This window comes from Trematosphaeria pertusa (genome assembly GCF_010094035.1).
Source record: "Trematosphaeria pertusa strain CBS 122368 unplaced genomic scaffold BU26scaffold_1, whole genome shotgun sequence".
NCBI lineage: Eukaryota > Fungi > Ascomycota > Dothideomycetes > Pleosporales > Trematosphaeriaceae > Trematosphaeria > Trematosphaeria pertusa.
In genome coordinates this window covers 4,406,837-4,432,644 of record NW_022987212.1, presented here as the reverse complement: position 1 = coordinate 4,432,644, position 25,808 = coordinate 4,406,837, and the positions used below count along the sequence as shown (strand labels likewise).

General features: G+C 55.1%; 10 protein-coding genes across 10 annotated transcripts; 5 read left to right on the top strand and 5 right to left on the bottom strand.

The window, feature by feature from the left end:
• Positions 1–26: 26 nt before the first annotated feature.
• Positions 27–731, top strand: BU26DRAFT_38967 (uncharacterized protein). Its single transcript, XM_033822687.1, has one exon. It carries the CDS (start codon positions 139–141, stop codon positions 508–510), a length of 372 nt encoding a protein of 123 aa, XP_033692229.1. The 5' UTR covers positions 27–138; the 3' UTR covers positions 511–731.
• Positions 732–1,877: 1,146 nt separating this feature from the next.
• On the top strand, positions 1,878–4,442 carry BU26DRAFT_546332 (MFS general substrate transporter). The gene is made up of 6 exons (XM_033831834.1): positions 1,878–2,298; positions 2,379–2,483; positions 2,530–2,561; positions 2,646–2,953; positions 3,116–3,843; positions 3,957–4,442. Exons 1-6 carry the CDS (start codon positions 1,912–1,914, stop codon positions 4,362–4,364), a joined length of 1,968 nt encoding a protein of 655 aa, XP_033692228.1. The 5' UTR covers positions 1,878–1,911; the 3' UTR covers positions 4,365–4,442.
• Positions 4,443–5,377: 935 nt separating this feature from the next.
• Positions 5,378–6,332, bottom strand: BU26DRAFT_415464 (DJ-1; the record flags this gene model as incomplete). Its single annotated transcript, XM_033823115.1, has 4 exons — positions 5,378–5,483; positions 5,589–5,942; positions 6,121–6,187; positions 6,263–6,332. 4 exons carry the CDS (start codon positions 6,330–6,332, stop codon positions 5,378–5,380), a joined length of 597 nt encoding a protein of 198 aa, XP_033692227.1.
• A 1,382-nt stretch (positions 6,333–7,714) lies between these two features.
• Positions 7,715–13,252, bottom strand: BU26DRAFT_499755 (uncharacterized protein; the record flags this gene model as incomplete). The annotated part of the gene is made up of 9 exons (XM_033826432.1): positions 7,715–9,589; positions 9,647–10,040; positions 10,131–10,602; positions 10,656–10,763; positions 10,816–11,501; positions 11,982–12,139; positions 12,350–12,420; positions 12,454–12,627; positions 13,063–13,252. The coding sequence occupies 9 exons, from the start codon at positions 13,250–13,252 to the stop codon at positions 7,715–7,717; spliced, it is 4,128 nt and encodes a 1,375-aa protein (XP_033692226.1).
• A 2,001-nt stretch (positions 13,253–15,253) lies between these two features.
• BU26DRAFT_558620 (uncharacterized protein) lies at positions 15,254–15,640 on the bottom strand (the record flags this gene model as incomplete). Its single annotated transcript, XM_033832590.1, has 2 exons — positions 15,254–15,356; positions 15,441–15,640. 2 exons carry the CDS (start codon positions 15,638–15,640, stop codon positions 15,254–15,256), a joined length of 303 nt encoding a protein of 100 aa, XP_033692225.1.
• Positions 15,641–15,931: 291 nt separating this feature from the next.
• Positions 15,932–16,343, top strand: BU26DRAFT_558619 (uncharacterized protein; the record flags this gene model as incomplete). The annotated part of the gene is made up of 2 exons (XM_033832589.1): positions 15,932–16,012; positions 16,089–16,343. 2 exons carry the CDS (start codon positions 15,932–15,934, stop codon positions 16,341–16,343), a joined length of 336 nt encoding a protein of 111 aa, XP_033692224.1.
• An 863-nt stretch (positions 16,344–17,206) lies between these two features.
• BU26DRAFT_38729 (uncharacterized protein) lies at positions 17,207–18,199 on the top strand. The gene is made up of 2 exons (XM_033822662.1): positions 17,207–18,140; positions 18,191–18,199. Exon 1 carries the CDS (start codon positions 17,528–17,530, stop codon positions 18,020–18,022), a length of 495 nt encoding a protein of 164 aa, XP_033692223.1. The 5' UTR covers positions 17,207–17,527; the 3' UTR covers positions 18,023–18,140; positions 18,191–18,199.
• Positions 18,200–18,252: 53 nt separating this feature from the next.
• Positions 18,253–19,267, bottom strand: BU26DRAFT_499754 (uncharacterized protein; the record flags this gene model as incomplete). The annotated part of the gene is made up of 2 exons (XM_033826431.1): positions 18,253–18,968; positions 19,030–19,267. The coding sequence occupies 2 exons, from the start codon at positions 19,265–19,267 to the stop codon at positions 18,253–18,255; spliced, it is 954 nt and encodes a 317-aa protein (XP_033692222.1).
• Positions 19,268–19,943: 676 nt separating this feature from the next.
• Positions 19,944–20,867, top strand: BU26DRAFT_407143 (radical SAM enzyme; the record flags this gene model as incomplete). The annotated part of the gene is made up of 2 exons (XM_033822878.1): positions 19,944–20,636; positions 20,712–20,867. Coding segments are annotated over 2 exons (849 nt in total), but the record flags the coding sequence as incomplete, so codon positions are not given.
• A 315-nt stretch (positions 20,868–21,182) lies between these two features.
• BU26DRAFT_415541 (uncharacterized protein) lies at positions 21,183–24,059 on the bottom strand (the record flags this gene model as incomplete). The annotated part of the gene is made up of 6 exons (XM_033823119.1): positions 21,183–21,639; positions 21,733–22,284; positions 22,341–22,473; positions 22,525–23,101; positions 23,151–23,687; positions 23,733–24,059. The coding sequence occupies 6 exons, from the start codon at positions 24,057–24,059 to the stop codon at positions 21,183–21,185; spliced, it is 2,583 nt and encodes an 860-aa protein (XP_033692220.1).
• Positions 24,060–25,808: the final 1,749 nt, after the last annotated feature.

Below are 25,808 nucleotides of genomic sequence, written 5' to 3'. Positions count from 1 at the left end.
ACACATATATCAGACCTATCATGTCCTCGCGGACGCCATCTATACCACTCAAGAACGGAAGCCTCGCGGCACAAAATATCACAGCGGATATTGGGGGAAAAGAAAATTTGGGTGCCTCGCGGCTTTCGGCGTTCTGATATGTTTGTTTGGATTCTGGGAATACCCGAGTGCTATAGTATTTGGTCTCCTCTCCATTGTTACTCCCGCTCGTCCCGTTGCACTAGATTGCCTTTTGGGGAAAATTTCCTTGACTTTGTACCCACAACCCCTGAGCTTGTACGTCAGCGACGCGGCCAATTTGGATTCCCGCAGTTTCGCTACTCGATAATTTTTCCTTCTTTCGTGTACTCTCTTGAAGTTGCCTGTACCTCTTTCCTATCCCTTGCCTGCGTTCTTGTGGCCCCAGCCGCTTACTTCATCCCTAGGCTACTTATTCTTACACAAGAAGCATACGATACTCACCTGACTGCTTTGTGCATCGCACGCCGCTCACACGACATCTTTCAATAGCGCCCGCCCATATACTTCCTAGGCATCGCCGCCGATGGCTTCGAACGCCTCATCGTCTGCACATATACCGCCCGCATCTCTATCCCGTCGCACTGCTTCTTCTAAGCATCTCCTCTTGCCCGATCTCCTTAATTTCTTATTAGCGCCACCGGTTTGACTCAATTGCATGCGCGCATTCTTCTCGATGAAGTTCTCTGCTTTCTGAAACATGCATATTTTCGTAGGCGAATCTCATGCAATAGCCACCGTATTAAGGAACCCACAAAATGCAGTGGGCCCCGCCAGCCCTGCACGAAAATGCCAAAAGCGATGATTCCGGAAGATCTGCTGGGCATGCGGAGCAGCGGATGGCGTCTGCAGGCCCGCTGTTTTGGCGGACGGGCTGGCCCTGTTTCACTGCGCGGAGCTAGATAAATGGATACGGCGATTGTGGAGGCGGGGCATGAGCTGGAGACTCGAGGGCGCGGAAGTGAGCGGGCTACTGCAGGAACGGCGGTTCGGTGGTATGAATAACAGGCGTGTCGATATAGCCGTGGCAGCTGTACTGACGGTAAAACTTTCCAAGGTTTCTCTGTGGACTGTGCACATGGCTGGATCGGCCGATGGAGGTATGTCACTTGATGTCTGCCACGCTCTCTTGCCTACGTATGATAGTAGGCCTGTGCTTTGCTGAACTCGATCTTGTTCTGTTCTATGCTAGTGCGTGCATCTGACGTGTGGTACCATAACTTTACCCGATGAGTTGCATGTCGACTCTTAATACTTCGACTGACTTCACTCCTCTATGGAGCCCAGCTATGGAGAGTTCAGGTTCACTCCTACCACTTCCTCTGTTCTTACGTCCCAATTCCGTAAGACGAGCGTGTTAAGCCCTCGCTGCTCTTCCTTCCCCCGCTTCTTTCAGAGCTACAGAGGCTCTCCGAAATCACCGCGCAGCCTGGGAAGTAAAGGGCTTCTGCGAAGCTTTCCTAAGAGCACTTGAGCTGAGCGGGATGGCGCATGCGCGGAGCTGAGAGGAGTCCTGGTCGCTATTGTGCTTTATCTGTTGAAGCGCTTGAGCATACTCTTTCTAAAGCCCTGGAAGCAGTCCGCATGCTGCTTGGTCGGTGTTGGGAATGTCGGCCTAGAGTGCTTCAAAGTCCTATGAGCAGGCTCCTCAAGAGTTACCGTAATCATGGGGAGAGCAGCTGCATTCCTCTATGGGTGAGCGGCTGCTGCACTCTCGATGGGAAGCCGCAGGCTTGCTCCTGCCTCTACCGGCCATGTCGCCCAAACAAATTCCGTCTCTCATCTCTTCTATTCTTCGTCACTCATCTCACCCCACTTCGCTTGCAACTCCCCCAGCCTTAGCCACCCATCTCAGTCTACTCGTTACTCAGCATTTCTTTGCTATTCTTCACCATGGTCCAGTTTGCCAGCCTCGACAATCGTTCTCAGAGAGGCACGGCGAGCTGTTCTTCTCCTCCTCGACCCCAAACGCCTTATCCCGACATCGAGCTGAGCGATTTGGATAGCCAACAAACACCCTCCACCCAGCACCAAAACGGCACCGCGCAGCCCGCTAGGGACAATGCCAACGGCCTGCAGAGGAACTCAACAGCGTCAGACGAGAACATCGGAGGATCTTCTAGAAGCAGCGACGGCGGTCTAAGAACCGGCTGGTTTGCCGAGTGGTTCCCCGAATGGCTTCTACGGTTGAAGGAGACGAGGCAGAGTCTGCAGACCACTGAGGACCATGGTGTGGGTTCCGGTGCCAGCCAAGCGGTAGCTCAAGACAATGCTAGCGCAGTACGTGATCCTCCATGATGAAAAACAAACCTCATCCTCCCTCTAGACACTTTGTTGTTGCTAACCGCTTCGCAAACCAGACTACCGATCGCGGCCACCCGGGCCCGAGACCGAGCCTACCTGCCAGCCAGACTGCCACCCTCGTCAACGACAGTACTGGCCAGAATTGGGCCATGGCTGCAATGGTAAGTGTCTTCGAACATCATCGACCCCGGCGACTGACCATATCAGGCCATCTTGTACCTGACGTCCCAATTTCCCGTGTATGTATCCCGCACACTGAAGGACTCCAAATCTGCTTCCAACCCCAAGGCCTTGTCAACTTTTTGACTAATCATGTTCTATAGATCTGTGTTCGCCAGTATCACTCCTTACATATACAAAGATCTAGGGGGCACCAATTCTCTGCAGTGGATCATCCTCTGCTACCTCCTAGGCAGCGCTGCAGTCTCCCCGCTCGCAGGGCATCTATTCGATCGGCTTGAACGGCGTTGGGTTGCTTTGTGCGGTCCCATCTTCTCTTTCTTGGGCTCGCTGATCTGCTCGGTCGCGTGGTCTCAGACGACGTTCGACGTCGGAATGCTCGTTGCAGGCATCGGTGGAGGGATTAGCGAGACTATCGCCCTTGCAGCCGCGTCTGAGATGACTCGACGACGTGAACTATCCGTGGCTGTGATAGTGGCTCCGACGCTAATCTCTGGCCTCTCTGCAATCTGGGCCCGACCGCTGTCGCATAGCGCGGGCTAGAAGTACTGCGCGGCGCTCACACTACCGTTTCCCGTACTCGGCGCGGCCTTGATCTATAAGTACCGACCAGCCTCTCGGATGGATACACCGCAACCCAGGAAGACGGACATTCTGAACTGGGTCCTCCAAAGAATAGATGGGCCTGGCGCCCTTCTGAGTGTTTTGGCAGTTTCAACATGCATTGAGGCGTTTCAACTGAGTCTGTGGATTCTTGTTGCCAGTGTTTTCGCCTCAATTTCGCTCGCTCTTTGGCACTTCCTCGTTATCCCGCCGGATCGACCCCTCGACGCACGTCCCCGCAAGCTCCTCAGTGGAGCTAGCAAAAGGCCAGTTGCCCTCGCCTTGACACTGCTCATGGGTGTCCTTTCATCGGCAACGTATAGCTCCGTGAATCTCTTCTGGCCATCTCAAACCTATACCGTCTACGACTCCGAAGCCCCTGTCGACGTCGGCCTCAGGAACCTACATACCATAATGTTTCCCGTGGGTGCAGCACTCTCGCTTCTCGTCCTCGAATACGTCCCTTCGAGCCAGAAGCCTATGATGGCTTGTTCCATCCTACTGCCGTCAGCGGTTATCATGCTCTGTGCCCTCATGGGCTTCGACCTCGCGGCACCAAACGCTCGTAGCTGCTGGACCGTGGCCTTTCCCATGGCCCTCCTTTCTACGCTCAGTTTCGGAGGGATCGTTCTGGTCACGTGGTACATAGGTATCGTGCTTTGCAGGTCCGAGGCGTTAGCTACGTTCACTGGTTTGAACGTCGCTGCTCGCGCAGTCGGAAGCTCGCTTGGCTACTTGGTAAGTGGAAAACACAGCCTGGAGTGCTTCAACGACTTGAACGCTGTCCGAAATGCGTCGACGGAAACCCAGCTGGAGTTCTTCAGCATGATATACTAACTAACTCACCCCAGGTATACCACAACGCACTCAAACAGCGGTTCTCCGACGCCGTGACCCCCCGGATCCGCGGGGCCCTAGCCACCAAGCCCGCCGCTACCTACCTGACCGACAAAATCATCGACCTGACCCGCCAATCCTTCCTGCAGGATGTAAAATCCGAGTTAGAATTTGTGCGCGCCGTAGCCCTCTTCGACCGGATTGTGGTTATCGGACAGGAGGCTTTTTCCGAGGCGTACAGAGCCGTGTACTGGCGCAGCGCCATCTTTGCAGGGGCTACGCTCTTCCTTGCTATCTTTTTCTTTTTACGTCCGGACATGTTTCCGGAGCGTGGAGATGGTGATGCCAGTGATGCGGATGGGAGGGTTCAGGATCCGGGGCATCAGGATCGAGATCAGGATCGGGATGTGCCGAATGTGTAGTTAGGGTATTATTGCAGGGGTCTTGGTTTTCTATATGTTGTAGCGTCAGGATACGGTGCTGAATCGATGCCATTGGAGCCTTCAAGTTCCAGTGCTATTTACCGTTTCATGTCTTCACTATTCACTGTGTCGTCTATGTATTGTTTCGTCTATTCAACATAGCTGAACCCTTCCAATAACACACATCCACACCCGTCGATATACTGAGGGAGGACCAAAAATAGTAACGACATTCGTGACTCCTTGACCTTGACCTATCACTAGAAGCAAGCAGCCCTTGTAAGCCTTAGCCTACAGGATTCGGGGCCCCCAATCTGGCTCGTCGCGTGGATGCCCTTCACTGAACAAAGTGGTTCTTCCTTCCTCGAAGGCAATTAAGCTACTCAAGCCATACATAGGCTGATAGATCCCACCCATGCGTAGCAGGCGGAAGAGGCTAACAGCTTACAGTGCCCAGACCGTCGTAGCATAGCGTCAGACTGACTTGAAAAAACCGCGCTTTGCGGAATAGACCGAGCAGAGCTTCCAGAGTCTGGGTGGGGCCATTACGGTACTCGACGCTGCGCAGCATTGCTTCGTGGAATCATTCAACTCACGAGCGAGGAGGAGGGAAGGAGAAGAGAGGGAGGAAGGAAGACACATGAGCGGGGGTTTGAGAGAGAAGAGTCGCTGCGGGCCAACTTTGGAAGGTGGGAATGTGAGTATGAGGATGTGATTTTTTTGTGGGGGTTTTATTCTGTTTTTTTTTTTTCTCTATCCATATCCTTGCTGTTCAATGTCCAGTCTAGAAAACAGTCCAGAGCCCCAGTCCAGTCTCGCTATCAGATGAAATTGATTTCCTCCCGCATACGCCTTCCCGGGGAGCTTGTCCCACTACTACTACCAGGTGTTTTTCCTTCTGCATTATGTCATGGTGCGTACCCTGCAGAGGGAGGGATAGGTGTCATCTGCATCATTCATCCGTCGTCCAACTCATGCATGCATCGCCGCATATCGATGGGGGTGAAATACGCTCACAGCGTCTCAGCAACAATCATCGGCCCCGCCACCTCATCCCTCTTCTCCTTCCCACACAACAGCTCAACAATCGTAAGCGCGAACAGCATCGCAGTTCCCGGCCTATCACAACGTCGTTAGCCCAGCCCTCTCTATTCCCCTCATCTGACCCCCAAGCCCCCCAAAACAGCCTCACATCGCAGTCAGGGACGAAAAACCAATACATACCCCCTACTCGTAACCACCCGTCCATCCACCACGCACCTTTCCTCACTATACGCCCACCCCTCCGCCTCACACTCCTTCCGCACACTCGGATGGCTGGTAACCGTGCCCTTGTCGCCGCCGAACTTCTTCTGCGCCGCGACCAGCGCCGTGGTGCCCGCGCAGATCGCGGCGACGTGCTTCCCGGCGTTCTTGAAGGCGACGATCATTTCGAGCACCGCGGGCGTGGCGCAGAAGGTGCGGGCGCCCGGGGCGCCGCCCGGCAGGATCAGGATGTCGTGGGTTTCGTGGGCGGTTTGGTGCGGGAGGGAGAGGAGGGTCGGGAAGTCGGGGAGGAGGCGGATGTTGCGGGATAGGCTGGAAGGGTTAGTTGTGTGCGTGAGGTGTGAGGTGTGCGGGGGTAGGGGAAGGGGGAGTGGAGAGATGGGATTTTTGGGGAGGGGGGATGATGGGATAGTCGAGGAGAGTAGACGTCGTACTTGAGGTTGCACTTGTGCTCGACGTGGATCTTTGCTTGGAAGGGGTTGGAACTTACTGCGCATAACCCTCATTCTTGAGCTGCACACCCGCAGACTTGACGTCGAAGCCCGCACGCGTGAGAACTAGCAAAATCCACCCATTAGCATACCATCCCTCCTCTCAGACGCTCCTCCTGCTCGCACTCAAAGCTAACATACCATCATACGGCGTGACAAACTCAATCTCCTCCGACCCATCAGCCACCAGAATCAGTGCTTTCGGCGCCATCGTATCGTCTCGAATTCGCTCGCTCGGTCCAATTCGTCTAGAAAGGGCTCAATCCAATACAGGCTGTGTATCTTCGATCGCAGGGCAAATGAAAGAAAGTAGAGAAAAGGATTGCGAAGAAATACTCCTTTTGAACCTCAGGAGATATTTATCATTCCAGTTCCACAGTGACGTCTGCCACGTGGTCCAAGCTCCACCCCTCCATCGGCGGGGTATGTAAACGGGCGCCGAGAAAGGGTCTACCAAAGGGAAGCTATAAGGCCGACGAATCGGAGTTGCGCTTCGCGTTCCACGCCCGTCCGAGCAAACGAGAAAACTTGTTCTGAAGGCTTGGGGGCATATGAAAGTCGGTGTAACTTTGTAAGAATGGCGTCGATGCGGTGGATACTTCGAGCACGCAAGAACAGTCACATGTAGAGATGAGAATTGATGTTTGTAATTAGAATCGTTCATGTATATTCGCATAGCTCGTTCCGCACTCAGAGGATATCAAACACCATCGTCTATGTACGCACACGTGCTCTAGAAACGCCAACCAAGGGGCCCTACCACCCATCGTTGCCGTCGAATTAGAAGAGCAGGAGCAGCAGCAGCAGCCAGGAAGCAGAGCCAGACATAAACACAAAGACATCGCATATCGCGCACGCACACGCACACGCACACGCACACTGCAGTCGCCCACCCCGCTGCCCTCCGTCCAACCCAGGGGGAATCTCTCATAAGCTCATGCAAAGCGAACAAGACCGCTCGATCGAAAGAAGAAGGCGCGGATACAGAGCACGGAAGCCAACCGGGGCCGAATTACCGTTCTCGTGCCTTCTTGCTGGGATCGTCAATTAGGGCGGTGCACAGCTTGATGGAGCGCCTGCCTCCTCCATCTGGCTGACACCTTAGTTCGGTAACAAGAAGAACCGAATGGGGGATGCCAGAAATTAAAACGCAGTCCGAGTCTAACCGTTGCTGAAACGCGCCAATCGTAGAAAACCGAGGTATCGAAGCAGACCCGAGAAAGAAGAGTAGAGAAGCCGTACTAGTGTAAGGAGTCGGCGGTTCATTCGGGTCCCAGAGAGTCGTTCCGCAACGCATGCAGTACGCCAGACGCCAAACCACAGAGGGAAGCAGTTGTAAGATGGTATTGAGAATCGTCCAACTCGAGTCATGACAAGGCCATGAGTGCCAAAATATCGCGCAGTAACTCGGCGAGCCCGGAAATAGCGCAGATTCCTAGGTGATGGTAAGAATAACCGGACATGATCATACTTTGGAAAAAGGCCATGTCCAATGGATGAGGTTGCGAAAATCGCGCGCATGCGACAAGTCTCGCGTTCGGATATCCGGTAAGGTGACGGCGAGGGAATATGAAGAAAGCTGCGTTCGACTATTTATAGTGACATCGTGAGCCATTCCCATTCCTGCGGGCCTGAGGACTGAAGACCCTGCCCCATGGCGCCCATGGGAAGACTGCCGAGACTCTGGTTCTGTATGGTGCTTGGAGTCGAAACCGTTGACTCCTTTCTCCTCGCGCCTGAAGGCGCCTTGCCGCTTGTATCTTCAGCATCAGCCATTTCTAGTTCTTGTCCTCCACTCTTGCTCTGCCTCCGCGCACGTTTCGGTGCTACGTTGGCTCCACGGCTTTGTGCAGCGTTAGTAGGCTGCGGTTTGGGCGGGCCGGGCGCAATGGGGACCACACCGCCAGACTTAACGTTCGGTGCGGCACCTGACGTAGGAGTGACGCTATTCGCAGTTGTGGTCCCACCTCCACCCGAGCCCGTCGACTTCGGTGACTCCGAATCAGCACCTTTACCGGACGTGGGTGTCGTGACCGGCGTTTGCGCGAGGGAATTCTTGCGAGACGACTTCTTCGAAGAGCGCGTTGATGATGCGCCAACGGGAGCAGAATTGCCGCTGCCACGGTTGCGCTTCTTGATAACGTCCGTCTTCAGCGATAACGGACGAACCACACCATGCAGCTTCAGGAATAAACCGCATGCATTGCAGAGCGGATGACCCTCGGGGTTGCGACGCCACAGCGGCGTAGTCTGGGTGAAGCAGTTGGTGCAAGTCGTGGGGATGCTGCCTTGCTCCCCCTGCTTGGTGCCACCAGGACTTGGAGGACGAGATGGAGCGGCGGAGTTAAAGCCGGACTCGGGTGGTGAGTTCGGCGACGACTGAGGTCGCCCGTGCATCCCTTGAGCCAAGCCAGCTGCGTTGGGGGTCGAGCTGGTGCGGGGTATCTTCTGGCGTCGGGGGTCGTTCCCACGATTGCGGATGTCGCTGACGGAGGCCGCTGAGCCGTGTGTTCGGCCAAGGCTTCCACCCGGGCTCCAGTGATCTTGCGGCGAGGGAAGCATTTCGGTTGTCCCGATCGTGACGGTTTTCCGTGGGGGCCCCGCCGGGTATCGCGCTGCCATGGGATTAAAGGCATTCGACAGATTGGTCTCCCACTGAAACCCAGCGCCAAAGTCAAGCGACCCGTCGTCCATTGGCGAGTACTCGGATTGGGCCGGCATCGTCCTGTCCGGAAACGCACCGCCTTCCTCGTCTTCGCCGTCCGAATCGGCGCCAAACGAGAACATATTCTCATGTCGCGGTATCTGCATGTTATCCTGTCGCAGTGGGAGATTGTTGTGCAGCACCTGCGAGGGCTCGACGTGGCCGGGCTGGCCATATGCCGGCGCCGAAAAGGGTGCGGAAGCTGTGGAATTCGTCACGGCACTGAACATTGAGTCGCCAGTGCCGCTCGGGTTGAAGATGTACTGTGGCTGCATAGATGTGGATAGGTTCGACGGCCGATGAGGGCCGAATCCGTGACTGCTGTGCGCGCCTCGGATGTCCATGCCATTGCGATCAAAGTACATCTGATTCTCCTCGGACATGGGCTGCGGCGTCGACACTGCCGATGGGAAGGCGGAGCTAGGAGGAGAGTAGTAGTCGGTGGAGTTGAGCGACGACGCCATCGAGTTCGGGTTGAAGAGATTGGAGTAGGAAGGGTTCTGGGTCATGAGGGGCGAGCCTACGGGCGAGAAGCCAAAGTTCTGCTGGAACGGGCCAGCCGAGCTTATGATAGGGTCCTCGTGGAGGTGGAATGTGTCTATGGAGAAGGGAACCTGGGGCTGGGAGGTGCTGAAGTGGGGCGGGTGCATCGACTGGTCGAGCGAGTACTGGTGGAGGGCGGCCTCGTCATCGGGGTTGCTCGGTATCATGGTGTTGTTCACGGGCGGTACCTGAGGAGACGCCTCTGCTCGCCGCTTGGGAGGCTGATAAGGAGTCAGTTGGGCTGGAGGGGCTAGAAGCGGCTTAGATAAGGGACTCACTCGTCGCTCGTCGATGCTGGTCTTGCGGACGTGTCGCTGGACATACCCAAATTCATTCTCTCGATTGATGATCGGAGGAATTGAGGGAGCGGAGGCGCGGGCGAGCGAGAGGTTTTGGTCGTGGGATTGATTAGCCTTCCTTATCGGTATCGCTGGGGCGGTTGCATTAGACTGTGCCCGCGTCTCATTCGACGGCGACGGAGGTAATCCTGCTGGGGATCCTACGGACGACGGAAGTATAAAATCGTCCAAATTCATAGCATCACTCTGCGGGGTTTGTATTTGGGCCTGCTGGTCCACCGACCGCCTCAATTGTGCGATTCCGCTCGGTGCGGACTTGAGTGCGCCCGCGCTGCTCGTCGTCGGCGGCTTCATCTCGGAGGATTGACCTGGTCTGCACGCCAGGAGGCATTGTTAGCAGTTGTAGCAAGAGTTGCACGCGGCTGGGGCAGGTGGATGCAGTTGCACATGGCGTATTCCGTACCCTTTATTGCGATCGCGCTCGGCACGCCGCATGCTCATGGCCATCATTCGCCAGGTGAGATTCTCCATGCGCTCCGCGTTAGGGAGCTGCGTCTTCGCCTTAGAATACAGCTTCCATATCTGAGTCGCAAGGGGGTCGTTCTTCTGCATTTCCTCCGGCGTAGCTAGGTCGGCCGCGCCTGCATCGTTCTTCAGCGCGGGGAATATCGAGGTGTCGAGCATGCCCTTGCGAGCAGCCGCTTCCTGGGGCGTGAGATCCAGCTTGTCCAGTTTGGCCTCCAGATTGTCGCGTGCGCGCGGTTGCTGGAGGAAATGGCTGGCGGTCGGGAAGCCGTCGAGGGGCGGCCAGGCGAGTCTGGGGGAGGATGATGTAGGCAGGTGTTGATCCGCGAATGCTCCAATAGCGGCTGCGTCAAAGACGTCGGAAAGCAGAGCGGCGCGCACGCCCTCAACCCCACGCGCTGGCTCCGCAGCTCGCGCCCCAGTTGACATAGCCGACTGGTGTTGCGCGGATCCTGGGGCTTACGATGCACGGTTCGATGGTACGGCGCCCCGGGCAGGGCAGAGACAGCAGGAATTGCTTTTGCTGTGTGCCCACGGGGAAGCGCAGCGCTCAGGCTCTTGGGCGACCGATCTGCTGGAGCTCGTCACACGTGAAGCAGAGGGCGGTCAGCGGCGCGGCGGACGAGGAATTAGGTCGGGACAATTTGCACGAAGGCTGGGCCGGCAGCGCGCTCTGCAGCGGGCTACAGGCTTGGCGGGGGTTCTGGCGACAGCAGCGGTCGTGACGCTTCCAGCTGCTGGCCTCGGGCCTGGGATCCTGGATGGAGGAGCGGCGGGTGTGGTGAGGTCGTGCGTGGGAGCGTTCACTTTCAGTGGGGGTGCAGCAGAGCAGGGCCGAATCAGACGACCCGTGGCGTCTCTGGCAGTCCAGGATGCGCTGCCGAGCGGACGGCTACCCTGCGCGTGCAAGGCGTCGACGTGCGCTCGTCGGGCGCCGGGTCGCAAGCCAGACGGGCGTCCGCGAGCAAAAGAAAGGCGCGCGCGCACACGACAGCGCGCGTTGCGCTCAGGCTGGGGCGCTTGGGGTTTCTGGCCGTGGAGGAGAGCGGAGCAGCAGCACTGGCCGTTGAGGTCATCCAGCAGAAAAGAAAGGCTGAGCGGGAAAATGCTCGCCCGCTTAAGCTGCACGCTGCCGCGGCGCCCTGTCAGGTTGGAGGACGCTTGATCCGTGCAGCGCTCGATCAATTTGGAACCCTGGAACGAAGCTTCGCTGGGCGTTTTGGCCCGCGGGAGCAGAGTGGGAGAAAAGTGCGGGTGGAGCTGCAGCCAACGGCGTGGTGACTGCGAGCGCCGGAAGAGCACGCTCGCCCTGCTCAAAGAAACAGCAGACGATTCAAGCACATGTCTCCAGCTGCGTAGCCTAAGCCAGCGCCCTCCTCGCCTCCTCACTCGCTGCTTTCACGGCGAGCGCGATCTACTGTTCAGTGGTTCGCCCGCCAGAAGCTCCACCAAGCCGGTTCGATCTGGCGGGAAAAGACAACAACGGCTGTACTGGCTGCCATTGGCTGCTGGGCAACGCCTCTACTCGCCTTCGCCTGCCCTCAGTATTCTTCAATGGGGCCCCTGCTGCGTCTGCCAATCCGATGGGCACAAATACGGCGTGTATAGGAATGTTGCGCGGGCTCCATTAAGCAGCGAACCGTCGCCGTCCAGGACGCCGTTCAGGAAGCATGAGTTTGTGGCAACGGTGATGCCGACGCTGAGAGTCTACTGCACGCCGGTCCCAAGTTATCTCCATCCATCATCCGAAGCTGGCGTTCTCATCCGACGCCGGCACTCTCCCTCCTACATTTCCCGACATCGCCATCTAAGGGTCCACGAGGCTCCACTACTATTGCTTGCGCTACACCAGCCGCGTGGTGTGGCTGGCACGTGTATCTGGAAGTTCTGAGCTCGCATCTCACTAGTGACGACGATGCGTTTCAAGTCGCCATCGCTACCGTACTCCTAGTGAACCATGTACTTGTCATCTCTCAAGTTGGTCTAGACGCTTAAGGAGCCCTTTGGTGGAAGGGTTCGAGAAGCGTGTAGGAGCACGGAAAGAGCCGCAACTGCGAGGCGAGGAACAGAGGGCTTCAGTAAGGCTGCTGTGAGTCCGCTTTCTCTATTGACTAGTGGCCAGGATGTCTCAGCACTCCATCCCCCCGAAAGACGTACCGTGCTATGGTCCTGTCCCTGGCCCCTTTGTTCTATAGTGCCCCTCTGTTGTTTGAACGGGGAAGTATCACCTTAATATCAGGTGAAATACCTACCTGACGTACCGGTAGTTCCGAACAACACAAAGGCTACATCCGACGCTTCGTGGTCTCTATCCGACTGGCGTGTTTCGTAGCTGTTCGAGCACCTGTCTGCTGTCGTCTCGTGTTGCGTTGTCTCGTCCTCCAGCAAGGCACTCCTCTCTGGAGATGGGTATACGATCTGCACAAGGTCCACACCTGCGTGGAGATCGAGTCGGCTCATCTACTTTACCAGAACCGGACCGGTGGCCGCAGAAATGGCTTTAGCCGTCACCATTAAGCAGCAATCCCTGAGGCTCGACGAATGCGACGAGTGCTGACGAATTAACCCATGCGGTTGTTTGCTTGCTTTTTCAGAGTACAGAAGCATGCTATGGAATCATCTACTGCTGCCAAAACATGAAAGGCTTGCAGTCGATTCATGCAAAGCGCAGACGCGGTAGTGCTTGACGTCGTGTACGTCGCTTACTCCAACGCCGTGATTCGCTGAGAAGCAGATCTGAGACCCACTCGAACCTTGGTTGGCCTTGCCGTGGGGTCTTCACATGCTGTACCCCGCCATCATCGACATCTCTCGTCGAGATGAAAGGACTCATTTCCACCCACAACGCCGTGAAATGAACGCGTACTTACGGTCAATGCACATCGACTCGCGCTCCCTTTCTGATGCGGAGAAACTGCGGTTCTTGCATCGCTCATTAGAAAAAGCCTGCGAAGACAGGGTTGGACGGCGCAAGGCGCTCGCAATGCGGATAGCGTGGGGGTCACTACCCATGCCATCCTTGCCCCAATCAAGCCACCATGTTGCTGACTTGCAGCACATGCAGGGATGGCGAGAGCCTAGATCCACAGCTGAACCGACGAAAACCGCTACTGTACCATTTGCGGGTCACCTAGGCCAATCCTACCTCGTCAGGTTGTTGGGCGCACGCGACGCAGCTGGGTGATTTCAACTCGAAAATTTTCTCCAGCGTGCAGTCTGGGTTGTCGTTCGATCGTTGTTTAAATATCTCCAGGTACCGCGGAAAAGGCTCGCACGAAAAGAGGAGCCCGGACAACGCGTCAGACCTGAGTTGAGTGCAACCGCCGCTGCCGCATGGAAAAGGACAAGGGCCGATACGAGAAACGATACTCTGTCCAGCAGAGCGAAACCGTTCCGGCGCGAGGCCCTGTTCGGAGAGGATCTCGGACGCCCGATCCCTGAATATTAACGCGGGATGTCGTGGGGGTCACACGGGTTCATTTATGCTGACGGGTCGGAAGTGGCAGTTGCCTCACCGATCAACGTCGAAAAGGGTGGGTGAACGGGCGAATAAGGTTTGCTTCGCGACGACGATGGAGCCTTGGAAGGGAGCTTCGTAATGCGTAGTGGTACGTGGACCTCATGTGTCCCTCGCAAGATCCGCCGGCGTCCATCCCGCTTCTCAGCAATCTTTCCCCAGTTCCTCCTGCCTCTCCTAACACGGGACGCGGGGTGCAATGAAGGCGAAACACCTGTTGCTTGGAGCCGCGAGCCATGGCGTCGGTCATCATAGGCTAACCACCTATGAGCAACGATCCATCATAGTCCTGGATGACGCTCTGGAGCCATCATTTTTGGCGCCGAAATATCCATAGTACGTTGAGGCCGAAGCGCGGTCCAATGGAGGTCGGCAATTACCAGAAGACATACGTCGGTGTTCGTGTTGCTGACGGTTGGGTGTTCTTCTCTAAACGCAACTGCCGGTCCCCCTCAGGTGAACCATCCAAGGTGTGCATTGAGCACGAGCAAAGAGTTTGCATTGCATGCCTTTCCTCATCCAGATCATTCCCTCCGAGCCATGATAGAAGTAGGAACAGGGCTGAGTCTTGGCGTCCAGATGCAGGTACCAGATGGACAACGGGCGGAGCGGAGAGGGACGAGCGGAAGTCGGATCGAAACTCCAAGGAAGCGTCCAGGCAAGCTTAGAACAGCGGGCAACAGCTTTAATTTATACGTGCCAGCGGAGCGTGCGCCCAGCTTTCGACGATGCGGCGATCGCAGCTTATCTTTGCGAGCTTGATAACGACATATCCAGCTCATACCAATAGGGGCCACCACAGTGCTCGTTCTCCGCCAGCATTGGATGCGTCCCTGATGCAATACGCCCACGGTGGGACAGGGTTAGCGCCCATATCGCTGTCTTTGGACCAATTCCACTCGTCGAGCTTCCTATCGTGGTTCTCGAAACAATCTTATCGTGCACTCAAAGCATGACTTGCAGCGCGTATCAGGGCTAGCTGGTTTGAGCCAATTCCCAGCCAACTGGGCTCTTCCGTTGCGAGATAAGAGCTCGACGGACCCTGCATTTCGTGGGCTTTCTGCTCTGTGCTTTCGTCCAAACCCCTCCTGTGTAACAAAGATCAGGTCGCCGACGGCGAGTATATGGAAAAGTCGCTCGAAAATGCGGGAATCAGGTATAGGGCATCCATCGCACCCCCACAGAGCCTCCCGAAAAGCCTTGGGATCTGCAAAAAGCTCGCTTGTAGTGCAAAATGGGTTGCAGGTTGAATGTCTCTCAACAGCAGGACCTCGAGATAACATCTGCTCCATATACTGGCTTGTTCGCGTCTCACTCCTGCATGCCGATAGCCGATAACCGGTAACTTGTCTTTGGTATCCTCATTCGCCCCTCACAGCTGAGAGCCTGCCTTCCTGCCCTTTGGGACGACGGCGCACGCACTTCCTATCTCTTTCTCACACGGCTACTTCGCAATAGCGCTATCAGATCGCAGCGTGCGCCTCGTATCCGCATTTCGTGTCCTTGCAATCGCTGCGTAGATATAAGCTGGAATCCGACCCTGCTCACTTGTCTTGTTCGCGCGCGCCCTCCGCTCCGGACGATGCTGCACCACTACCGCCTCCCTTGACCGTTTCTTCTCCTAGCACTTTGCTTGATGCCATGAACCTGTCGCAGAATCGGTTAGTCAACTTTGCCCGAACGCGACTCAGCCATTGTGGATCTAAAGGGCGCTTCAAAGAGATTTCTCACATCGCGCCGGCGTAGCCACCAAGTCCTCGCATATCCTGTGCCTGTTCTGCTGTCATCCGCATCAGGCTCTCTAGGTCCGCCATATTCGCCGTCAATTGCGCAAGCTGGGCTTGGAGGTGGGAGAGCTGGCGGGGCTTCTGGGAGGGCATCGTGCTGAGCCGGGACGACGAGCTTGTCTGCGAGCGTGGGAGGTTCGACATCGTGCGGAGCCTAGTTCGGGGGGGATTGGCTTATTTGGGGGTGCGGAGGAGGTGGTGGGGACGTTGTTTGTTGTTGTGGAAGGATCAAGGTGGGGAACGCGTTTAGGATCCCGCGGAGACAGCCTTGGCGCATCCGTCGGACCCTGAAGCTCGTCCGCTCAGTCCTCGAGAATTTTCCGACTCCACTTCCACATTGGAATGACCTCGACACGCCATTGAACATATCGATACTCCTCAGGGCGCATCTCCACCTCGATAATGGTCTCCCCACAAGCTGTTCGTCGGTGGACAATGACTGGCGCCATCACCGCCGTAACAGTCATGGGGACTATGTACGGCGCGGGATTGAAAAGCAGACAGGAGTACAAGCAGGTATGCTATTTCTCCTTTAATCAGTATATATGAGCCTACGCTTGAGCTGCGTTATCCCACCAACGCGCTAGCTTAGCTCTCTACACTGGTCGTTTGGTTCCGGCTTCCTCCCCTGTTGCTCGACGGATCCTCCATTGGCAAGTCCAACGCTAATGCCCTAGACATCCAGGAGAGAAGACGGATGCTAGAAGCCACACCCGAAGAGATGATCTCCCAGCTTGAAGTCGCACGGTCCGAATTGGTCAGCAAGAAGATTGAGCTTGAGAGGAAGATTGCGACGATCTCTGCGCGAAGGCAGGAGAAGGAACAAGAGCAGAAGGGAGCGAGGTGAACCATGTCACTCATCCTCAATTCTCGTCGGAGACAGAAATGCGCTTTACCTACCCTCCCAGCCGCCTAAGACGGTTCGCTCGAGCATCGCCGAACACCATTTCGCTCTGAAGCAACAGTCGCCGTAACCGAGACTCTAGTATTGAGTTTATCGCCCATACAGCTGCACGACGGGATCTAGCATATCAAAACTAGAGTCCTGCATATATGAGAGCCGACGCTGCGGCGGAACCTATGCGTCCGGAGGATGGTCCGACGGACCACCTCCATCTATGCACTTTGGCTATCACATGCGAACAACAAGCATTCCATGTGTTCTGGGAGCGATGGTGCCCTTCCCTATTGAGGGGAACAGGACTAAGGACCAAGGAGTTACCATCCATGCTCGGACAACCGCGAAGATGACCGACTGGGTCCTTCTCAATATATCACGACTATCTATTCGTACACGATCAGATGCTGCCCAGTGGGCTTGTCAATATACGTGTCCGCGCGTTCGCGCATTCATAATCAGGCATCAACTCCCCCAACCAGCTGGATAAATGTCCGGGTGAGCTGATAAGTCCAATGGGAGAGAAGGGCATACGTCTACCAGGGACACGAAATACCTACCGCTCGAGCCAGTCCATAATACCACCAACTGCGAACTATCGACTACCATTGTTTCTACTAGTAGACTTTGTGGTCTCAGCGCGTCGCGGCCTAGAGGACTCAAGACTAGCTCGTTCAAACGACATCACAGACCATTCAAGTCTAGAGCAACATCAATCTAGATTATAGCGCCTCCATACGCCCAATCGAGCCACTTCCCTGGTTTTACAATTTTTTAAATCTTTGATCCGATGCTTGCAGCCCAAGCAAGCTGCAGCCGGCCATCTTGGATATCCACATCCATATCTCTTAGCGTGTTTGATGCTGACGCCAGACACGCGGTTCGCAACATCGTGCACTATGTCCAACCGCCTTATCGCACTTATTACGGGAACCGCTCCAATAATCGTGAACTACGATCTAGCATCGAAGATGGGAATGTAGAACGGATTTAAAAGAGTAACTGGATTGTCGATTACATCCGCCTTGGAAATGTGGGCAAATGTACCATGACCGCATGGCTACAAGAACCGTGGAGATAGAAATGTCAGAGTTTACTCCAGTCTAACACAGTCAGTACGATTCGCGGAAGGAATGACCTCAATCAGTCTTCCACAGACACGTATTAACCCTAGCCAGAATTTCGTATCGATCGCGTCGTCAAAGCTAGCTGCATCCTACGTCCTAATATCGATTGCATCGACGCCTGAAAGGGAAGCCTGTCCACGAAGTTGTACCTCAAATGTCCAATCAGAGTTAACGTGCGTGCTCTTGCGGTCAACGTCTACTATAATTGGCGCGGGTTCGGACTCCATATTACAGATCCTGTGCAGGCCATCGACCATGGACGCTTGTCCTACGTACGGATTTCCTGATTCAGCTTGGTTCGGCCGACTTTACCAGGTTCCGATGGGCTTCGGCATACCTACTACAGATCCTCGTGGGCAATTCGGAACAACCTCCGCGGCGCTTAACGTCTTATATCCGGGCCTGCGCTATGCCTTTGAACCCATGCAACCTTGGACTACTGGTACATCCGATCCAGGGCGCGCTAGGGCCTTGGTAGCTCGGCCATTTTCGGCACGATAGAGACGACACCGTGGTGACAAGTACCATTGACAACATATCTCGGCTCCGCGGTGCGAGCGCCTACCCGCAAGTACACTGGCGTGTGCACAGTGCTTTAGAACGACTGAAGCCTTCGACTGTCAGTTATAGCGCCACAGATCATCTTGAATTCGGACTTATTGCACAAAGTGAGCGAAACCGAGTTCATGCTATGAACGCTGGGTAACAATAAAGACAACCTACGCTAGGCTCTACCGCCAGTACGTAGCCTCGGTCCTGCCCATAAAACGATCCATATGCCACGCCACCGCCGTTCCTGGAAGCCCTATCTGCCACTGGGGTATCTCCCAGGTGGGCATCTTTTCCAACTTCTTGAACACGGTATCAACCATCTCCTGAACGTCCACGTTCTCTTTCTCTTGTATCTGCACGAGCTGTACACCCCGTCGGATGTGTTCAAAGTGCATCTCCTGTAAGATCCCACCGATATAGTTTTCATGTTCGGCCCATCGCTCTTCGAAAAACTCCTCTTCTCCCCCTTGGTCAAGGAATCGTGAATACGCAATCTCTTTCTTCGCGTGCAGCACGATCACCGCAGTCTTCTCATTCGGCTCCCGATATTTATGAGGACCACAGAGCCATTTTCTGAAAGCGTGCCAGTCTGGGACGGAGAAAGGATAGCCTTCGATCACCAGGCGCACTTTCGACGGATCGTCGTTTGCTAGAAGCGCTTGCCGCAGTATGTACTCGGCAGGCATGTCGGTGCCAAGCTGGAGCCCGGCTCGCAGTCGCGAACGGAGGTGGAGAATGAACTTGTCGGGGTAGTGATAAGGCAGGACAAGCGCGGCGGGGCCGGACGGTGTAAGGTTGGCGAGATCGCAGAGTTCGTCGTCGACGGCTACATGGTGGAAGTCGTAGGCGAAGGCAAGGTTGCGGCATAGGATGCTCTTCCCGGCGCATGGTGGGCCTGTGAGAAGTAAGTGCTTTTCTCTACATTCGCCCGGGCGATGGGACTTTGGAGCGCGCACCTAATACAAATACTAGCAGTGGTTGGGGTTGGGCAGGGGTTTCCTCTTTCGCGCCTGCGTTCTGCGTCTCCTTGGTGTCCCCCTCCGTAGAGCTAGATCTAGAGCTGGAATTGGGGGCTCCGTCCTCGGTTAGGAGTAATTGCATGGCGCTGTCCTTTCTGCTGTCCCTGCTGCTATCCTTGTCCTTCATTCTAAGAAGAAGCCTAGCCCGAGATTTGATATGAGGTAGCGAAGGCATGTTGTGGAATACTGCTGAAGAGAGTTGGGATAACGATGGTGCTGATGAAGGTGAGAGGATACGGCATTGAGGCAATGCAGGTCACAAACATAATTTCTTGAACCCAGTAGAGCCTTCCATTAGGCGGCGCTTTGTGGTAGGTGCGTCCCTCTCTTCTCGTCCTTTCTCTCCCGAGGTCTAGCGGACGTCACGAGTGTGGTCATCTCAACTCACTGCAATCAAATACCCTTTAGACTTTCCGGCTCTTCATGAGTGGCCCATGTGAACACTCGGGTTTGAACAGGCGCTCCTCTTCTGCCACCTCCGGGACTAGCGGTTGCAAGAAAGCTCAGCTACGAGACATGCTGCATTTCCAGACCTTGGAAATGCGACACAATCCTAGCTGCGTGTCGTTTGACAAACTTTCAGGAGAGGTATAAGAATGCTATCCCCACCGCCTCCAGGCAACATATCCTGAGCTCATCCCAGATCCGATTTGCAAAAGCACACGATGGCGATACTCACACAGCTGATCTCCAGCGTTCCAGCTCCCGTCCTGATCGCAACTTCCCTCTCTGCCAGCGCCGTGTCCTTCCTCGCGCTCTACCTCCAACGCCACCCGACCACGAAGCATCACCTCCAGCGCCGCCTCAAGATCCTCTACAAGCGTCACATTCTCGGCCACACCATCCCCCTCAGCGTCAACTACCACTTCACCCGGAAATGCAACGCGGAATGTCGTTTCTGCTTCCACACCGAGACCACGTCGCACGTCGAGCCTCTCGAAAACGCAAAGAAGGGGCTACGGCTGCTTCACGATGACGGCATGGAGAAGCTGAACTTCGCAGGCGGCGAGCCGTTCCTGTACCACAAGTATCTCGGCCAGCTGTGCCGGTTCGCAAAGCAAGAGCTGGGACTGCAGAGCGTGAGCATCGTCAGCAACGGCACCAGAGTGACGGAGAAGTGGCTGCGCGAATACGGCCAGTACGTTGACATCCTCGCTATATCGTGCGACTCGTTCATCGCGTCTACCAACGCTGCGATAGGCCGCGCGGATCGCAAGAGCGGCAGGCCGTTCGACAACGTGGCGCAGCTGTTCCAGATCCGCGACTGGTGCAGGGAGCTCGGTATCAAGTTCAAGCTCAACACGGTTGTGTGCTCGTTGAACTGGCAGGAGGATATGGTGGATGTGGTGAGGGAGCTGGATCCGTTTCGGTGGAAGGTGTTCCAGGTGTTGGTTGTGGAGGGGGAGAACGAGAGCGAGCAGCGGATGAGGGATGCGCGGAAGATGCTGGTTACGGACGAGCAGTTTGGCTCGTTCTGCAAGCGGCATGAAGGCGTCAGGGGGTTTACTCCGGAGAGCAACGATGTGATGCAGTCGAGTTACCTGGTAAGTTCCCCTTCTTCCACGGCTTGGGCCATCTTCATGTTGTTATGCTTTTGAGGCTTATGCATTGTGTTGCAGATCTTGGACGAGTATTTGCAGTTTCTGGATGGTGGGAATAAGGCGCGCCATTCGGGAAAGATTTTGGATGTTGGTGTTCAGAAGGCGTTGAGCCAGGTGGAGTGGGATCAAGAAGCTTTCGTGGCTAGGGGAGCGATCTATGATTGGGGTAAGGAGTGTGGAGAGGGTGCTTGTGGAGGCGGACTGGAGGGCATCGATATGAAGGATCTTGAGTTCTGAATGGAATTGGCTTGGTTGCTGGGGTGGCAGTTGACATGTGGCAGCGGAATCATGTTGGACGCGGCCTTGGAGAAACTCGGGCTGGGAGATTCACGGTAGAGAATGCTCTCCGAATAAAGCGGACCATACGTAGAGAATAGAAGAACATTACTATTACCCCAGGGGTCTTTATCATGTACATATGAAGACAGAACTCCTAACTTCCCCCATACTATACATATCCTCACGACCAAAATACCCTGAACCCCACGCCTACCACGAGAAAGTCATCAACGCCGGATTCAACACAACCGGCAATAACAAATGACTCCCCGTCACCGTCGCCATAGGCAAAATCGCCACCATATCTCTAATATGCCAAGAATGCGGAACCCACGGCGCGACCGCCAATACCACGATGCCCACGATGCCCACGACCGCAAACGCAATGCTGAACTTGAATCGTTTCAGCACCTTCGGCACTTCGATGAAGAAGTTGCTGAACTCGGCTTCTTTGCTAGTGGCGCCCCACGCCATGTCGATTTCGAACATGTGCGCGAGCAGCGCTTGCGAGACGTGCAGCGAGAGCCCACCCAGGAAGATGGCGAGCATGAGGATCCATTTGAAGTTTTCGAGGAGCGCGGAGAGGAAGGATGCGGAGCCGATGCGGTAGCGCATTGTTGCGAGGGCGAGGTTGCCGAGGCCGTTGAAGACGATGACGATGGAGAACCTTGAGCGGGGAGAGTCAGCGGAGTTCGTCAATGTTGTTGAGTGGTGACTTTAGCAGAGAGGCCAGCAGGAACAGTTACGTGACCGAACTTACCAAACCTTCCAGCTGTCAATGTAGTACTTATCCAAGTATCCATTAAACCAGCCAATCGCAAAGTAGTTCGCCGTCGTCAAGATCCACGCCGCCCCAATTGCATAATACGTCCCAATATACGACACAATCGTCACCTTACTCGTAAACCGAATATTCGAACACAAAAACCTGCGGAAAAGCGGCGTGAACGGGCCTCTCACCAGCCAGAACCTAATCGGATGGAAGAGCAGCTCATTACAGCCATACGCGTACTTTTCCCAGCGCGCAAGCTCGTCGTAAACAGTGAGCGATACGCCTTCTTTGAAGCCCTCGCCCGCCCAGGCGGCCAACCGGATGGTGTACCCGTTTACTTGGAGGCGCAGCGACATGTCGAAGTCTTCCGATACGTGCGATTCCGACCAGAATTTCTCGTAGCCGTCCGAGTCGTAGAAGGAGACTTGCTGGATGGCGGACCAGCGGAGGATGGCGTTGTGGCCGACGAAGGGGGCGACGTCGCCGTTGGAGACGGTGTAGCGGATGGCGGTGTAGATGAGTTTGGTGAAGAAGGCGATGCTGGGGTGTGTTAGTAGCGAGATAGGTGGGGGAGGAAGGGGAAGGGACGGGCTTACCCGTTCTCGAAGTAGGTGTACACGACTTGCATGACGCCGGAGGAGAATTGCATGATGCCGACTTCGGGAGACTGCTCCATTTCGCTGGCGGCGTCGAGGAGACAGTCGGAGGGGACGCGGGTGTCAGAGTCGACTGACAATGACGTTAGAGGTCTGAAGGTCTCCAAGCTAGGTGATGACTTACTGAGGAGGATGTAATCGCCAATCCTAATATTTCCATCGGCCCAAGCGCGTCCATTTTCTTCAAGGACTTCATTCAGGCACCTTGCGTACTCACGTGCCTCATCGTTCTGTGTCCAGTCGATACCTCGCTGTACTTCCTCTAACTTGCTCTCCACACAGTTACTCAGCCAGAGCCCGTAGTTCATATTACTCGCCTTCTTGAACTTGCCTCTCCTGACAAAGCCATCTTCACCATGCTTAGGTCTCGCAGTCCAGCCAATTCCGTGATCAGCGTAGAACTCAATCCGTGCCTGGCGTTCTTCTTCGTCGATGAGTTGAAGTCCGTCGTCATTGATGAGCATGTTGGCTGACCCGCCTTGCAGTTCGTAAGTGGACATAGCCTGTTTGATTGACTTGACAGTGGGCACAATCACAGACGAAAGACCTTCTTTGTAGACTGGACACTGGATGGTGATGTGTGGCAGCTGGCCGGTGAGTCGGCGGGGCCGCATCGCGGAGTAATAACGTGAGTTGGTCGTCATTTGGCGGATTGGGCCGATAACCTGAGCGATGCAACCCACGATAACCTGGGCGAAGAACTGCCGGGTTGTTAGCGATGCGGCTTAGTGCACTGAAGTCCTTCAGGACGAGACATGCCAGAGTGAAAAAGATTTGAATCGGAGTGAGCGCGATGAAGGCTAGTCGAATATAGCGCCTGTCTACCATGATCTCGATCGCAATCTGCCTGAAGCCTGCGCCCAACGTAATCGTGATGAGCAGCAATGTGAATCCCACAAGCACGGCATTCATGATATGCGTAGGCCTCTGCTCCGGCTTAGCCTCTCCCGTCTCCTCGTCAATCTCGAGTTCTACGACTGCGGAACCTTTTGACTTTTCCGATTCTTCTTCAATGTCATCGGGCTCGCCGGTCCTCCACACCATGTCCATGAGCTCATCTTCGATCGCCGTGGCTCTCGTGAAGACATTCAGGGGCTCGTCATCCCATACAACGAGGAGGGACTCTGCTGCCAAGAAAGCCGCGAACTGGTTCTTGCGCGCTGTAGGGAGGTCATCGACAGTGGGTAGGATTTGGACGCGAAGGCCTCCCTTGAGGGGTACGTCTGTGGTTTCTGGTGCCAGCTGAAGGAAGGTTTGGATGATACGGGAGTTCACTGTCATAGCCACCTAGTATGTATTAGAGTAGCCCTTCGTCGTGAAGGATAAACGTACCGGCATGTTCATCTGTGAACAGTAGTACGCAAACGACGAGTGAATTAGGTTCGGTGGACACGCCAAGTAGTTCCCCCTTGCCTTCCGCAAGATGACCCCTTCCATCTCACCTGATACCTCGCTAACCCAGAGCTTTTTACATTGCTGTTGGAACAGATGGTTGACCATGACTTCATGCCTGATATCTTCCATAAGACTCTGGCTTGCGAGGGACCGCATCGATCCGGAAAACGAGTTCCTCCTTGATGTGCCAGCAGTCGGTGGCCCTGTAGCCGGCGCAGGATACGGAATCAGTGACTCGTTCCATCGTGGTGAGGGAGGTGGCATTTGCTCCATGAGCGTGGAAGATGGATGCCGTATGATGGTTGGTGTCCTGGTGTCATCTTTCGGAGTTCGACGTCCCTCTATCGATGATTGTGAGCTGTTTGTTTGCTTCTCGTTAAAATGGCCCATGATGGGCTGTTGTGGGAGTATTAGACCCCTGAATGATGTCAAAGTCAAAGGCAGAATAGAGAGCGGATAGGCACAGAGCAAAGCGCGTAGTAACGAGTGACAGTGAGCGAGTATGTTGTACAAACAAAAGAGCATAGGATCGGGAAAGCGGATCAGTTAGAGTTGACAGACATGCTGAAAGCTGGGGCTAGATATCGCCTCGTTCCCATACTATGCCTAAACTGAAGCAAGGTTGTACAAGTTTGGAACCTAGAAACGTGGAGGTTAGGGCTGGATGGCCGGCTAGGAAGTTAAAATGATACAATAGAGATCCTGGAGCAGAAGCGGAAACCGAAGGCCGATCGAGATCCACTACAACACGAGAAGTGATGTAGTAGTCCAAGGTAGACGATGCAAGAGTCGGAGCTAAAGATCCACTGCAGGAGGTATCGACTGAACCACGACTGGGGGCAGATATTGCTATCATTAGTATGGATCTTTGCTTGTTGATACATCTCGGTGGGTGGAGCACTCAGACGTCGCCGATACCAAACAACAGCGCACAGTCCAGTCGAGTCTCTAGAAAGGAATTACCGCTAACCGCTCCCGCTGAGGCGGTTCAATAAAGCCTCAAATGTAGCTCCGACACGCCACCCGGCTTGGACCGGATAGAGGCTTCCATGAGGTGCGAAAGAACGGCATCGAGGAGAACTCTCGATTAAAGCCGACTTTGAACTGCCGGTCTGCAAGGCGCGATGTTGAGAAACGAGCTGTTAATGTCGTGAAAGAGAGATTAACGCTGACACACTCCTGTATCCTCATTTCGCCTCGTCCACGTCATGCTGCACAACAGCTGCTGTGCTGGAACGGAATACGGCAATCGTGCAGGAGCGGTGGTCACAGTCAATCTCGAGGCGAGCGTTGACGGCGCCGTTCCGTTGCATTGGACCCATCGGGCGTGCCTCGCCGGGTTCGACTAACCTAACAAATGCATGAGAGAAGCATCCAGTTCGGATCTCCTTTCGTCATGTTTCAGCCAGTTGTGACATCGCGGAGCCAGTCGAGGCTAAGCTAGCGAGATGTCTTTCCCACTCACCAGGTGCAAGGAGCAATGGCGAGAAGCGTACTTCGGATATGGTGGGATCCGGGAAGCCCGTGCAAAATTTGGGGTATGTTGTACTCTGTTCCACGGTGATGCTGTGAACCTCGCTTAGCCTTGGAATAGCAGTGCAGAGGTAAAGAGGTGGAGATGACTTGTCTGTACTCACTGCGAAGCTTGCACAAGCACGCTCATCTAGAACGAGCATCAGGATACCCTCGTTTGGCGGGTGGGGGTGATGAACGCGGCCTGATGAGTTTTCCTAATATTGCGCGCGTTGCCTCTGGCAGCGCAACAGAATGCCGAGCATCCCCACATCAAGACTGCATGCTCTTCCGCACTGCGCCTCAGCATCTTGTTGCGAAACTAGAACGCTCCCGAGTCCTTCAGGCTTTGTATAACCTCAGCCTGTCCGATGGAGATGTCGATCTCTCGAGCCGCCTTTGAAAGCGCACAAAAGCCCTGCTGATCTCCCGCATAGGCCAGGGTCACGGAAGAGTAATCCGGCCCGTGTGCAACAGCGTCGTCGAAGTGTCAATAGCACA

Excerpts from the sequence above, each read along its gene's own strand:
- BU26DRAFT_38967 (XM_033822687.1), top strand. The coding sequence starts at position 139 with ATGTTTGTTTGGATTCTGGGAATACCCGAGTGCTATAGTATTTGGTCT.
- BU26DRAFT_546332 (XM_033831834.1), top strand. The coding sequence starts at position 1,912 with ATGGTCCAGTTTGCCAGCCTCGACAATCGTTCTCAGAGAGGCACGGCG. Across the intron at positions 2,299-2,378 it reads CTCAAGACAATGCTAGCGCA|ACTACCGATCGCGGCCACCC; the intron begins GTACGTGATCCT and ends TTCGCAAACCAG. Across the intron at positions 2,562-2,645 it reads CTGACGTCCCAATTTCCCGT|ATCTGTGTTCGCCAGTATCA; the intron begins GTATGTATCCCG and ends CATGTTCTATAG.
- BU26DRAFT_38729 (XM_033822662.1), top strand. The coding sequence starts at position 17,528 with ATGACCTCAATCAGTCTTCCACAGACACGTATTAACCCTAGCCAGAAT.